This window comes from Micromesistius poutassou (assembly GCF_964030765.1).
Source record: "Micromesistius poutassou genome assembly, chromosome: 7".
In the NCBI taxonomy this organism is placed as follows: Eukaryota; Metazoa; Chordata; class Actinopteri; order Gadiformes; family Gadidae; genus Micromesistius; species Micromesistius poutassou.
Window position 1 is genome coordinate 11,639,999 of NC_140277.1, and position 13,099 is coordinate 11,653,097.

A 13,099-nucleotide genomic window follows, 5' to 3' on the forward strand; every position below is an offset into this window, starting at 1 on the left:
CATAAATCTCTCTACATATTTGGACAATGAACAGCCTAGGGAACTAGAAAGTGTTCCCAAACTACAAACAATATGAAGCAGAAACAAAAGGATTTAAAAAACCTTAAAACTGTTGGGCCAACCAAAGAAAAAGGTTTTAACCGACTTTTGCAATCCATCTCATTTCCATGCGGCCGCTACATGTAAACCCAAACATAACTGTCGAACTGAAAAAAAAAAATGGAAAGACAACCGCACAGGTATTGCTTGTATATTTTATTTTCTATGTACAGTACATGTAAAAAAAAAACGACAACGAAACAACTCAGAATGGCCAATAACATTGACCCAACGGCGGCAACGGTAAACGGCCATGTAGCTCACACACGTGAATATCCTAATGACCGTTTTGCCTCTCAATCATACCGTAAGAGGGATAACGGGTTAACGGTACAAGGAGGAGAGGGATGGGGGGGGGGGGGGGGGGGGGGGGGGGGGGGGTGGGTGGGGGGGGAAAGGGCCGACACCCAAGCCCCCTGAGGCAATGGGCAGCCCTGGGAAAAAACTAGCTAGGCCTGAAGGGCTAAACACAGCCCAGCCACTGGTACAGCACCATGGGACGGTCAGTCAGCTAGTGTTCACACATCTCGTCCCATCTCCACTTTGCTTTAAAAAAAAAAAAAAAAAAGTCAAATCAAAAATATAATTATTTTGGAGGCGGGGGCGTAAAAGGCCAACAGAAACAAAGCAGGAAGGCTGGCTGATTGTGTGCAATATTCAGTTTCTCCTTGTACTTCTGAAAAGCCAGACTGCATTGTGAGGGCTGTGCTAGGACCGGCCCTGCTCTCTGCCTCGACCAGTCACCACCCCTCCCCCGCCACTCATCAGTTCCAGGACTGTTGCTTTTAAGCCAAAGGTCACCAAAGGACAGCCTTTGCAGTCTTACCCCTCGCAGTAGCTCAATAAGTACAGGCGGAAATAAGCCAGTATCGAGCACCCCCCCCCCCTCCTCGACCAATACATCTCGCCCCCTCTCCCTCTCTCTCCACCTTGCTCTGCACGCTCAGCAGTTGAATTCACAGTATTCCACAACAGCATGTTGTCCTAGGCATTCATCTAAAGCTTTTAACGGTGTGATGCATAGGGGGCTGTGACACATTGCCTGTCCCGGGTTTCAATCTCTCAACAGCATGTGTGTATGTGTGTGTGTGTGTGTGTGTGTGTGTGTGTGTGTGTGTGTGTGTGTGTGTGACAGGAGACACGAGAAAGAGAGACATGCCACCCAAGTCTAGAATACAGTGTACACAACCAACCGCCAACAGTTGTCTGGTCTACGATCTACTATCCCATTATTTAAAACAATGCCTTAAAAAACAAAAAACGGATTATCTTCAAGGCCATACATAGTTAGCCGACCCCCCCCCCCCCTCCCCACCCCACGCGTCTACCAGGGCTGTATATTACGCTAGTGTCAGTGACACATAGCTCACAGCAGGCCACCATGGTACAGATAAAGTGCTTTGTTCTCAACATGATGCATTCAATAATTTAAGTGGTGCAGAAAATAAACTTTATATAAAACAAAAAAAAAAAGGGGTGAAGGGGCGGGGGGGTGGATGGGAAGGGAGTGGAGGTGGGGGCACGGAGGAGCCTTTTGTTGACCTTGGGCACTGGTATCGCCCCCTTTAAACACAACACAAACATGAGATCACTAATACCGTCTGAGAGACACACCCAGAGGACAGGAGGAGGCCGGGCGTGGGGGTGGAAACGTTGGCTGTTCGCAAACTGGATCACACCAAGACCTTGCCTTTGTCAATGTCTCGTAGCCCACCTCAACAGTCTTGGGGTGAGGGGTTTAAGGGGGAGGGATAGGGTGTCTATGGTGCAGGTAACTGCAATTTCAGGCAAGAGTTAGCGCAGCCCCTCGGACCGTGTTTGTGTCTTTTCGGCTTTCGGCTTGGGACTCGAGTCGGACACGGCGATTGTTCAGGATGGTTTGGGACAGCAGCAGCAGCAGCTCATAGGTTCTGTTTATGACCATGGAAGAATGGTGGACCTAATGGATGGTAGTAGTAGTAATAATACAATAATAATAATAATAATAATAATAATAATAACAATAATAATAATAAACAAGTAATAAATACATTCATGTTCTTGTAGTGTTGCTATTCCTCTTAACTCTAGAACATAGAAAAAAAAAAAGTGGAATAGTTCAGAGAAGACCAGCGGGCCTCCGACCGGTCCTCTTTGCTCCCGTATTCAGTCTCAACAACGCTCCACCTTGACGGCCATTTTCTTCCAGCTTGGTGGGAGAAAAAAAGAAAAAAGAAAAAAATAGAAAAAAAAGGAAGGCCTATAAATAGTAGCCGTGGCAACGGCACGTACTACCCTCCTGGGTTTTGATGACAGAGTTCAGGAAAACCTCAAGAGAAAGATCCTCCACTCCTAGCCCCTGCAGAGAAAGGAGAAACCCAATAATGTCATAAAGCACGCAGGGTCATAGTGCCCATATTGGGAGGTTGAAACTGCAAGTGTACCAGGCCTGACCGTGGAGCGCAAGGTTGTCACGTAAGGTTGATTTAGGACCCGTCTCGGAGCTCAACAACTACACTTTTACAATCCACCACCTCTTAACCCGCTACAAATGGCATCAACATATCTGACACGCACGCAAACACACACGCGCAGCAATGTGCGTCACCTGTGTTGGAGACCAGAGTAAACAGAACATGGGAGTTGGCTGTCTGGATCTCGTAACATTCCCAACAATATTTAACCTCTCGGCGTGTTTTCAGGACTGGCAGTTTGCCCCATACTGGCAAGCCGGGTAAACAACCACAGCCATATCAGAAATGGATGCCAGATTTTGGTTGAAATTGTAATGTCTCATTGATTAAACCACTTTGCAGTTATTCCAAGCTTAAAGTTATTCCAGTGTGTTTGACTGTTCTCTTAATATCATATATTAACTATTATAATAAAAGCAAATCAATTTGGTGCGTACATGAAACTATTGAATATAGATAATATATAATAATACATGTGTAATCAATGGATCCTATTTTCATGTACCTTGAGGCTGCTTTATGGCGGCAGCCATGGTCCCCAGTCGTTTATTTAACAAATAACCATATACCACTCTAGAGAACAATTACTTTGTTTGACTGATTTGAGTCGATTGGCATACCAATTCATAATGTTCAATGGCTGACAGCCATGAGTAGGAACACTCATTTTGAATCCATTTTTATAACAGCTTGCTCACAAGGACTTGCATATTGCATGCAGCGAAGCGTGTGTCCATTTGGTGCCCCAATTACCGGAGACAAATAGCACACTATAGGGTGGCAGTTTCTCTCCATTAACTAGGGGAGATGGCCATGCATGTACGCTCATAGATAGTTTTGATGTCTAGGCCGTTTTCTTTTGAAAGCTACTAACCCTAACACCGAAATAGATCAAGACAAATAAACGCCTCCTGTGCAAACAGAACTACGGGTCTCCAGATTGGCCTTGGTAAACGTGAGGACATTTGACAAACGTAAGGAAGTGTGTTTTCGTCCTTACATCACGTAAACATGGTGCTAGCCTACTCTGATGCACATGATGGTCTCAAACGTGTGTCTTTAATACCTCCTCCCAGTCAAAATAACATTCACAATTTTCATTGCATAAAAGGCTTACAAAACTTGAACAGTAGGAGCTGGACGACTTTCACTAAAAGCGATTGCCTGAAGGCGGTCTGACGGTGGTGGACCTACCTACGTTTCACAGTGGGAGAGCAGTGACGTGATCTCCGGGTCCACGTGGCCCACTGCCTTGGCCGCCTCCAGGATGGCTCTCCGGTACATGCCCTTCTTCTTGCGGTTGAACCGGGACCGGAAGAGCTCCCTGAACGGCGAAAGCTTGGCGACGGACAGCTGCGAGGTGGTGGGCGAGCCGAACCACGCCACCTTGGCCTCGGGCCACCGGGCCTCGCAGCTGGCCGTCTCCGCCTTGTGGCTGCCGCTGATGCTGAGCACGCGGGCCGGCCACCAGGGGAACCCGTGGATCTTCCCCCACACAATGTCCCCCACCGCCACGGCGTGGCCCTCCTCCGTGATGCACTTGGTCATGCTGCGGGTGTGCAGCCGCACCGTGATGGGCGGCACCGTCTTGCAGCCGTCCAGCGGCGGCACGGAGGACGAGGTCACCGACAGGTCCTCGCCGGGCGCCAGGTCGCACAGCTCCGGCGAGGTGCCCTCGGAGCTGAAGGACTTGGACTCGTCCAGGCTGTCACTGCTGCACACGGACAGGCTGGACGAGTCCGCCTTGCGCTTGCGGAAGTTAATGAGGAGGGTGAGGTCGCCGTGGCCCCGGCCGGCCTCCTCTCCGGAACTCCCCGACCAGAGCGCCAGAGAGTTCTTGTCCTCCCGGGAGTCTTCAGAGTCGGGGAGGAAGGGAGCGGCCGCCCGCGGGCTGTGCGTCCGGTCGCCCCCGACGAGCTCAGCCTCGTACTCCACCGCGCTCTCGTCGCCGTCCCTCTGCGGGGGCCTCAGGAGGATCTTTGGGGAGGGCAGGTGCTCTGGGCCCACGGTGGTGTAGGGCCGGGTCAGTTTGAGTTTGGGAATGGACACGGTGAGGCCCGACCTGGTGGCGTTCAGGATGTGGCGCTGGTCCCTGGTGGGATCGGAGGCCGTCTTGACGCCCTCCCCGAGGCCGTTGTGCGCCAGCTGCTTCGGGCAGAACGGTTTGACCGAGCCGTGGACCCGCGAGGGGATCTTCATGACCTCCCCCTTGCCCTGTGGAGTGCTGTACGAGATCTTGATGACGGGGCTGTGCGGGATGACGTCCACTCCGGGAACCTTCTCCGCGTCTACCTCCACCCTCTTGTCCCTCCTGAGGCGCCGGTTGTCGATGCCGGGCCCGTTCTCTCGTCTCTTTGCGTCCTTGCCGGTGTCCTCTTTCCTCGCCAACTTGGAGGGGGGATCCTTGCCGTCGTCGTCGCTCTGCAGAGTGTTTTCCTTCCGGGAGCCCTTGGTGCTGCTGCCGGTGCCGTCCTTGCTGTCCTCGTCACTGTTCAGCGTGTTTTTACACTTCTCGCACAACACCTGGCGTGGCCGCAGACGTATCGTGCTCATGGTCATGCGGCCTGGCTCTCGGGTCCGCCTCTTCTTCCTCTTTATCGACCTCGGAGGAGGCTGGGGCACCCATTGGCTGTAGCTGTGGCGCACCCACAGGGGCTGGGGGAAGGGGGCTCCTTCAAAATAAGGAGGGTAAGGAGTCTGTCCAGCCAGTACCGGCGTGGGCACAGGGCACGGGGCTGGTGTGCTGGCTGCGTCGTCCTCAGGAAGTGTGTTTTCGTCCTTTGGTATGTGTAACGCCTCGATGGGAGCGATGAAAACGGGGTCCTCGTTCAGAACTTGAGGGATTTCACAATCCAACTTGAATATGGGGCAGTCTGGTTTTGTTGTGAGATCCGCTAGACGTCCGGTGACATCTGGTAGACAAAACAGCCCGGTCCTATGATGAAAACAAGATGGGTTCAATGAGAAAGTCGCTTCAGGGGTCCCTTTGTTAGGGAAATTAAATGAAAATCATGCAAACAATATGCCCACACAAACATTCTAGTGGCACATGACATTCTAAGTTCTTTGGTTAAGCATTTCCTACCCTGGAGCTCTAACTAATGCATGCCGTCCATTTGGCCCTGACTAGGTTGGTTAAGGCAAACTTCCCACGGTTCAGATTGAAATATAGAATAAGTAAAGCATTGGCATTTAACAAGCAATATAAGTGAGAAGTGTTTAACTTTTTTAAAATATGCCTGTGACATACTGACTAAGAGCCCTGCTTTGCTGTTTTCCATTTTCCAACTAGGCACCGCTTTCTGTCACCTGTATGCTAAATGTGCTTAAAGTGTGGGGGTTGGGATGTGGACGCACAAGAAGGCAGACGGTTGCATTCCCTGTTGCTGCTGTCTAGGGCTGCAACAACATAAAAACTGCCTGCATGTCTTGGTATAAGTACATTCTCATGTTCTCTATCGCTGTTGGAGACCTGTAGACGTGTTCAGGGAAGGCCCGGCCTCTAAGGAGCCTTTTAGGGAGAGGCTGGCAGAGCAGCAGCAACATGGCTGTGCTGCTTTAGTCTAGAGACTGCAGACAAAGAGACTACAGGATGCCCAAAAGCCCCCACCTCACCAACATCACAGTGAACAAAAACAATCTCAGGAATCACTTGGGATTCAGTGATGAAGGAGAAGAGCCAAGAGATTTCTGTCTGTTTTCACATCAACGTCAGGGCACATGGGAAGTGCAATTATTAATTAGGGCACAGTTGGGATGCTAGTTAGGCTAACTCTCCTAAGACACAAAACTGGCAGGCAGATCTCAATAAGTCAGTTGATCCCTTTGGTATATTCCTATGTGTTTCATACAGCAGGGATATACTAGCCAACAGTCAGTAGATACAGTGAGGGACAGGAAAGAGAAACAGTGCTGTTCCTGACAGAGTACAGACAGTCCTAAGAGCAGCACAAGGACATGGCACTTGACCAACCATGACACAATAAACAGTTGCTATTTTACACAGTGCAAACAATAACTAGCTTCTATAACTAAAAGGATAGGCAGGAAGGCAGACATTAAAACCTGTTAAGAGACAATGAAATCAAATCTATTTCCATGATTAAAAACAAGAAAATCACAGTTAAGGCCTGGCTAGATTTAGCCCATGTAAAGTTATTGAAAAAGCATTTGGTCTCAAGAATATCACCAAGGCATACTATAAAATGGGGAAAGCTGTTAAAGATTCTGATTCAAAATAGACTAAGCTTAGTTGCTTTCAAAAAGGCACACTGAAATTAACACAAGTAAGAACATTAGAACAAGCCAATTTAAACATGTCACAGTGTGAACAGAATATATGTACAACACCATTACATCTCTCTCTATACTTTGTGGCTTTCAGACTTTCAGACATGCTAATGCTTTCTTGCCAGCAAGAAGCCACCTTTTGCAAGGGGCCCTTCTGATTCCTAGTTACATCCATAAGGTCTATAAAAAACCCCATCACTAAATCGAATTCGTTTGCATGCTTCGAATTGTCCTTTTCTATTGTTTATATTGCCAAAATGTGTGTTGGGTAAGGGGGGCTTTTTTCAATGTAGCTTATCAAAAGGGATGTGTATTGAAACACAAGTTAGGAAGGCAGGTGACATCCAGATGAATACAAATAACACAATACAATTTTTAACAAAAAGGTTAGTGTCCATATATAGCCTACCAATCTCTAGATACGTTGAAGCTTGTTTGAGATTTATTAGAGCTAACAATGAGCTATAGATTAACCCATTGACACCAGCTATAATTGTGCAAGTCAGTTAGAAAATGTAATGATATGTTTGATGGGTTACAATATTAGATCAAATACAACCTCTTAATAGGAACAGTGTATCTAAAAAATCATGAAAGGCTTTGTATTAGCCTCATAGCTAGTAACATAGCTGCTATGCCAGTTACAATACATCCATGTCTTTTGTAACAAGGCCCAGTAGGCTAACAAGCTAGCTTGGATGGGTTAGCATTCGAGGTAGATTAGCTATAAGCTAAGGTTAGCCAATTATTTTACACCATAATGTTCAAATTGAAGATATACCACTCACTTTTTGTTGGAGTCGAGTAATATCCCCGTGTAGCTTCTTTCTCGAAAGGTTAACGTCACGACCAGTGTATCGTTAATAACATGATCGATAGTGACAGGTAGCCGAGAGCCGGCCCGCAGCTCCTCGGCCACAGCCTCCATATTTCCCGGGTGAGTTATCCGGCTTGGCGGTGCTTGATCCCGGCCAAGGGAGCCACGATCACGTCGGCCTAATATCCTACTCCCCTCTCTTTTCGAGCACGGGAGGCTACACCGGGGCATGAAATGACGCCATCACCCCCTCCAAGTCAATTACAACAGTTCTGCTACTGGTGACATCACGCAGAGAGAAGCAAAATCTTCTCAAGATAAGGCCTTCCCTTCTGTTTTACTTGAAACGGCATTAATAAATGATACATTTAATCCCAACTTTCTATGTAAAGACAGCTTTACCATCTTATCTCACGATGGGTTTCACCTTGATGGAATACATTGCTCTACAGTTAGATTATGTTAATACAATAACTTGTTATCTTATGTAGGAGCTTATATGTTTTACATCACAACAACAACAACAACAACAACAATATCAACAACAACCACCGGTTTCATTACCTAATAGACACTAATATGTAATGCAATAGGTTTAACTGTTGTTTTATTTATGTGAATATTTCATGAGAATATTTCTGAAAGTCTATGGTTTTTTAACAAGTCAAATAAACCTTATAAACATTATCGATATAGATGCATAATGAGATAGATTGCTAGCTAGATAGAAATGTGGAAATAACACAATGTATGTAGTTCATGTGATTATTCTTTATGTGATTTATGTAACAGTTGTACAAGTAACAAAACATACAAACAACCCAAAACACAAAGTGTTCCAACATTTTCAGTTATTGGGACAAGCTGGTTAAATGTCTCCAGTAAAAGCACTGAATCGATATTCCTTCTCTCCATCTTGTTTCCTTTCCAGGAGCTCAGCTTGCAACTTCAGTGTCTGCCGATAAAAACAACAACTGGATTTAGTGTTCAAGGTGGGGTGTAGTGTTCATGGGGCTATGTATTTTCTTAAAAGCCCTTTTTTGTGTCTGTGATTTCTTGTGTCAGGTGTATTTTTTCGTTTGTTTTTACAGCAGACCTCTATCATATCTTTTTCCGCAGTGGCCTTCTCTTCTTCTACTGTTCCTTTGGGTTTCCCATGTCTCTCCTGCATCATCTGCATGTGCTTGCGAATCCGTTGCTTCAGCTCACGGTCCCGGGCCCCTCTACATGTTTATCACGGATCCAAGGTCAAAAGGTTTATTTTTAGACTCTTTCAGTATCATTCAGTAATGTTGTTGGATAAACTTTTCCATGTTGCCATCATGTGTACACATGGACAATGGATAGATTGGGTACATGAAAGGCCACTTTGGGCTAAATGGCAGCCAAATTAATGACAATCAGTGGTCATGTATCTCTTTAAGGAAGTAATGTTAAGGAAAAGGCACTATCCAGCCCTATTTGACCAAAAATCAGTAATTTTCAGTGGTCAAATATGGGTGAAGAAGAACAAAGAAAAATACTTTAGGGTTGTATACTCCTTGTCGTTCCACTAGGTGTCTCTAGCTCTCCTTATTTACAGACACCATTTGAGTGGAAGAGTTGCAGTGGTATCAAATGGATTTAATTGCCAATAGACACATTTTGTCTCTGGAACCTATAAATCAATCTTATATTCTTTAGCATATATGCAGTGAGTTGTCTTTATATTTCACTAACAAACCAGATTATTAGGTGTGCTTATTGCTTATTGTTGGAACATATTGTACTCTCCACATGGTACTTATTGTACTTAAACCACAAGAATCACATCCCATCTTCAATCACTCCTAATGACCTGGCCTCCTCCTGCTCTTTGTGGCTCCCAGGGGCCCTCTGCTGCCGTTGTGTTGGGTTGGCAGAACCATTGGAGAGCGCCTTCTCCAATGCCTACACCGGAGACAAGAAGCTCTTTATACTCTTTATCTGACCCCTCAATCCTTAACCAAATGAATGGCTAACTCATAAGCATCTGTGGTATAGAGATCTTTCTTGTTATTAATTCCTATTTGTTTCAGATCTTTTTGGAGAGAGCTGGTGTTATGCCGCCCTCTTGTGGCAAGATTGAATCAATCAATTGATACAGTCAATTGATAACGGAAAACGACCTATCCCATTCCCTTCAAACTAAAGTAACATTGTAACCTCTTTCAATTGGTTCTCTCGTCTCTCTTGCTCCAGCCTCGCTGTCTTCTGCTCCTGCATGACCTTTGCGTCGGTGCGCCATTTCTGAAGAAGCTCCTGGTCCCTGTGGGAGTGGCAGGCAGAGGGAAGGTTTTAATAACCTCTTCAAAACATACCTCAGGGATTAATCTTTAACCGGTGGTGGTGTGGGCTGCGGACTAGTAGGCTATAGATTTGATGGCCAAATGACAATTGAATATAAGTATACATTTTCCCCAACTTAGACTGGGTCCCAAGCATGGTCAGCAACGGGAAACAGCCCGCCTCCGTACTTCCCCTCAATTTTCATTTCCCTTCAGTACAACGTCTGGGTCTGCAGTATGTTCGTGGGTTTTCTCAGCCAAATCTCTGGCTGGGCCAATCAGCGAACAGAGGGAGTGGCTGAGAACATTGACGTTGAGGTCGTGCGCTGGTTTGAGTCGTAGTCAAACGTCAGCAATTGGTTATGGCAGATCCAGAGTGGCACTGGGCAGATCCAATAGTTTTAAACTCCAACAGACACCCGCCTTCAAGTGAGTTAACGTTTGTCAATGGAGAGTGGCCAGACTCTCTGTGCAAATGAAATTAAGTATGAGATTCTGGTAGGACCAGGCTATAAATTGCCCCTTCCTCAAAAAAAAAGTTTACAACCTGGATGGGTGAGTCGATTCTGTCAAAAAAACCTTACAGCTCCATTAATCATATACAAATGGGCACAACCTGCTCTTACAAGATGAAAAGGGATAACAGGGCACTCATCCTTATGTCTTCTTGGATGCAAAACAGTTGTTTTTCATGTAGTTCAACCATCTTTATGGCAGGTGTGCAATCAATAGGTTATATTCTCTTTTTAAAAGCCTCAGACTGAAGGCTACAGAATCTCACTTACTTTTTCTTCTGTTCCAGAAGGTCTCGCTTTTCTTTAAGTTTTTCCCCCGCTGCCGCTTTCCTTTTTTCCGACCTCCCAAAATGGCTGTCAAACTCACAGGGTTGTGAAAATGCAGCCTATTTTTTTCTGAAGTACAGTTTGAAAATAACTAAAATTTTTAATTGCCCTCCAAAGCATTCTGCGGTAACAGTTTGACAGGTTTGTATTTGTACTGGACTGCTTTCCCAGAGAATACTATTAAAAAACATTGTTTTCTGTTATTTTTTCTCCCAGGGCCCAACACACCATGCTCTCCCTTATGGCACATCTTTAAACTTTGATCAGTCAAGATCTCTGTTCAATCCATCTACTACTAACTAACTTGCCCTTTAAGCTACTGTCCCATCAGTATACCTCTTGACAACTGGCAGGCTTCCTTGCGGCCGTGTGGTCCTGGGGGAGCTGGGGCCCAGCTCAACACTGTCCAGCAGGATCATCTTGTGCTTAAGCTCCCTGAACCTCTGAAGCTCCTGCTCTTCCTCCTCCTCTTCGTCCTCGGCACACGACGACTCCACACTGGACCTCACCAGTGCTGAGAGCCGGAGCTTCTCCACGGGTGGCACGTCTGTGTACATCAACAAATCAAATGGTGTTACACAATGTTTCTAAATTCTACACTTAAATGTGGCCACTCTCACGCAAACATCAGACAAATGCCTCGTGATCAGCTGACACATCGATTACACCAAATGGTAAATGGTCCTCATTTATATAGCGCTTTTATCCAAAGCGCTTTACAGTGTTGACTGACATTCACCCATTCATGCACACATTCACACACCAACAGCGGAGTCAACCACGCAGGGCTCATCCGGAGCAATTAGGGTGAGGCATCGGACACCACGACACTCAGCTAGGAGGAACCAGCAACCTTTCGGTTACCAGCCAACCCACTCTACCTCCTGAGCTAATGCCACCCAGGAGGAGCTGATGTTTTTACCAGCCACCGACTGCTGCCAGGTGATCTGCTCCTAGTTTTACACACAGGGCTTTATAGTGGCTAACTCCACAATGCTCCAAGACCCTAACAGTGATGAGAATCCTGTGGGAGGCTTGTAAAGGAGACCACCGGCCACATGTCTAATTGGAAGCTATCAGGGTCAATATCCCACCCCGTTGTTTGGTGTTTAACTGCATTCAACTATATTGTTGTGAGCGGATATTAAAAAACCAAATTGAGAAGAAAAAACTATAACCTTATCAGTGGCTTCAATTGTTGTCATTAAAGTCATTTAAGGAAAGGAATCAAGCAACAGGAATGAAGCAACAACAATGAAAATATGATATAGTGGCTGGTGGAAAATATGAATGTTTTACTACTACCGATAGGTGTTGAATTGATGAAATGGAACTGATGGTAAGATGGCAGATTTGTTAGATAAAAATTCAGAGTTTCAAACAATAACAATTACCCAGATGGCTGAATGTGCTAGTGGACTATTTTAATTAGCAGGCTAATGCCCCATGACACTATGGACCTAAATACTTTCTGATAATGCAGATTTGACATTGTAATAAGCAGCCGAAGGCAGTAAATCTTTGATAAGCCCATTACTGAAAGAACTCGGCGAGCTTCAAAGAAAATCAAATCATCTCGATGGCTGGTAACAAAAACACAGTATCCCATGAAATTGGATATATATCTGGCCCCGGAGACACAGAGACCTTTCGCTGTTAATAACCTTGTAGACAGAGGGATAAAGAAGTGGATTGAGGCGCTTGTCTTTGCTCCCTGGGATGATTAGCTGTGGACAAAGCTTAATGACGGAAACACGGCCAAGCAAAGCCCAGAGCTTATCGATTGTTTTCATGCGGCTAAAAATATTCCAGATCTGTAGAGCAGGGAGTTATGGGCAGGGCGGGGAGGGGAGGGGTGGAGGGGCAGGGAAAGGGGGTGGTGGGGTCAGCCGACTGCCGCGTGTCGTCTCCTAGGGAACAGAAGTCACACCACTCGAGTGGAAGCAGGGCAGAGAGCTATTTTAGTTTTTTTTCTCTCCCCTTTTTTGAAAGAATGAAATAATGAAAATAGGGAGCAGATGGCTGAGAGACACACAGGGGGCCATTGGCATAATGATCTCCCTGTTGTCGGTTAGATGAATGTCCGGTGACAGAGCTCACTAAGTGCTCACCTGGATGAGACCTCTGGACACTGACCGGGCGCTTGGCCATGGCGCCCCTCAGATACTGGAGGATACACTCCAGCCCCTGGTGCACAATGTCCTTAGGGGGGGAGCGGATGGGGCAATTTCTCAGGTTCAGGCCTTTGAGGGAAAGAACATTACCTAGGAAGGAGGAAGGATATATCACATA

General features: G+C 46.2%; 1 protein-coding gene across 2 annotated transcripts; it reads right to left on the reverse strand.

Annotated features, from left to right (window-relative positions):
- Nucleotides 1-311: 311 nt before the first annotated feature.
- pwwp2b (PWWP domain containing 2B) lies at nucleotides 312-7,869 on the reverse strand. Of its 2 annotated transcripts, none has more exons than XM_084470626.1 (3): nucleotides 7,631-7,869; nucleotides 3,751-5,487; nucleotides 312-2,437 (listed from the first exon to the last, which is right to left on the reverse strand). In XM_084470626.1, the coding sequence occupies exons 1-3, from the start codon at nucleotides 7,768-7,770 to the stop codon at nucleotides 2,431-2,433; spliced, it is 1,884 nt and encodes a 627-aa protein (XP_084326752.1). In that variant the 5' UTR covers nucleotides 7,771-7,869; the 3' UTR covers nucleotides 312-2,430. The 2 variants fall into 2 exon arrangements, with proteins under 2 accessions (XP_084326752.1, XP_084326753.1); XM_084470627.1 differs by having other exon boundaries at nucleotides 3,747-5,487.
- Between the last annotated feature and the right edge of the window lie 5,230 nt (nucleotides 7,870-13,099).

Coding starts and splice junctions, on each gene's coding strand:
- pwwp2b (XM_084470626.1), bottom strand. CDS start 7,770: ATGGAGGCTGTGGCCGAGGAGCTGCGGGCCGGCTCTCGGCTACCTGTC. Junction 5,488..7,630: donor TTACTCGACTCCAACAAAAA/GTGAGTGGTATA, acceptor TTTTCATCATAG/GACCGGGCTGTTTTGTCTAC.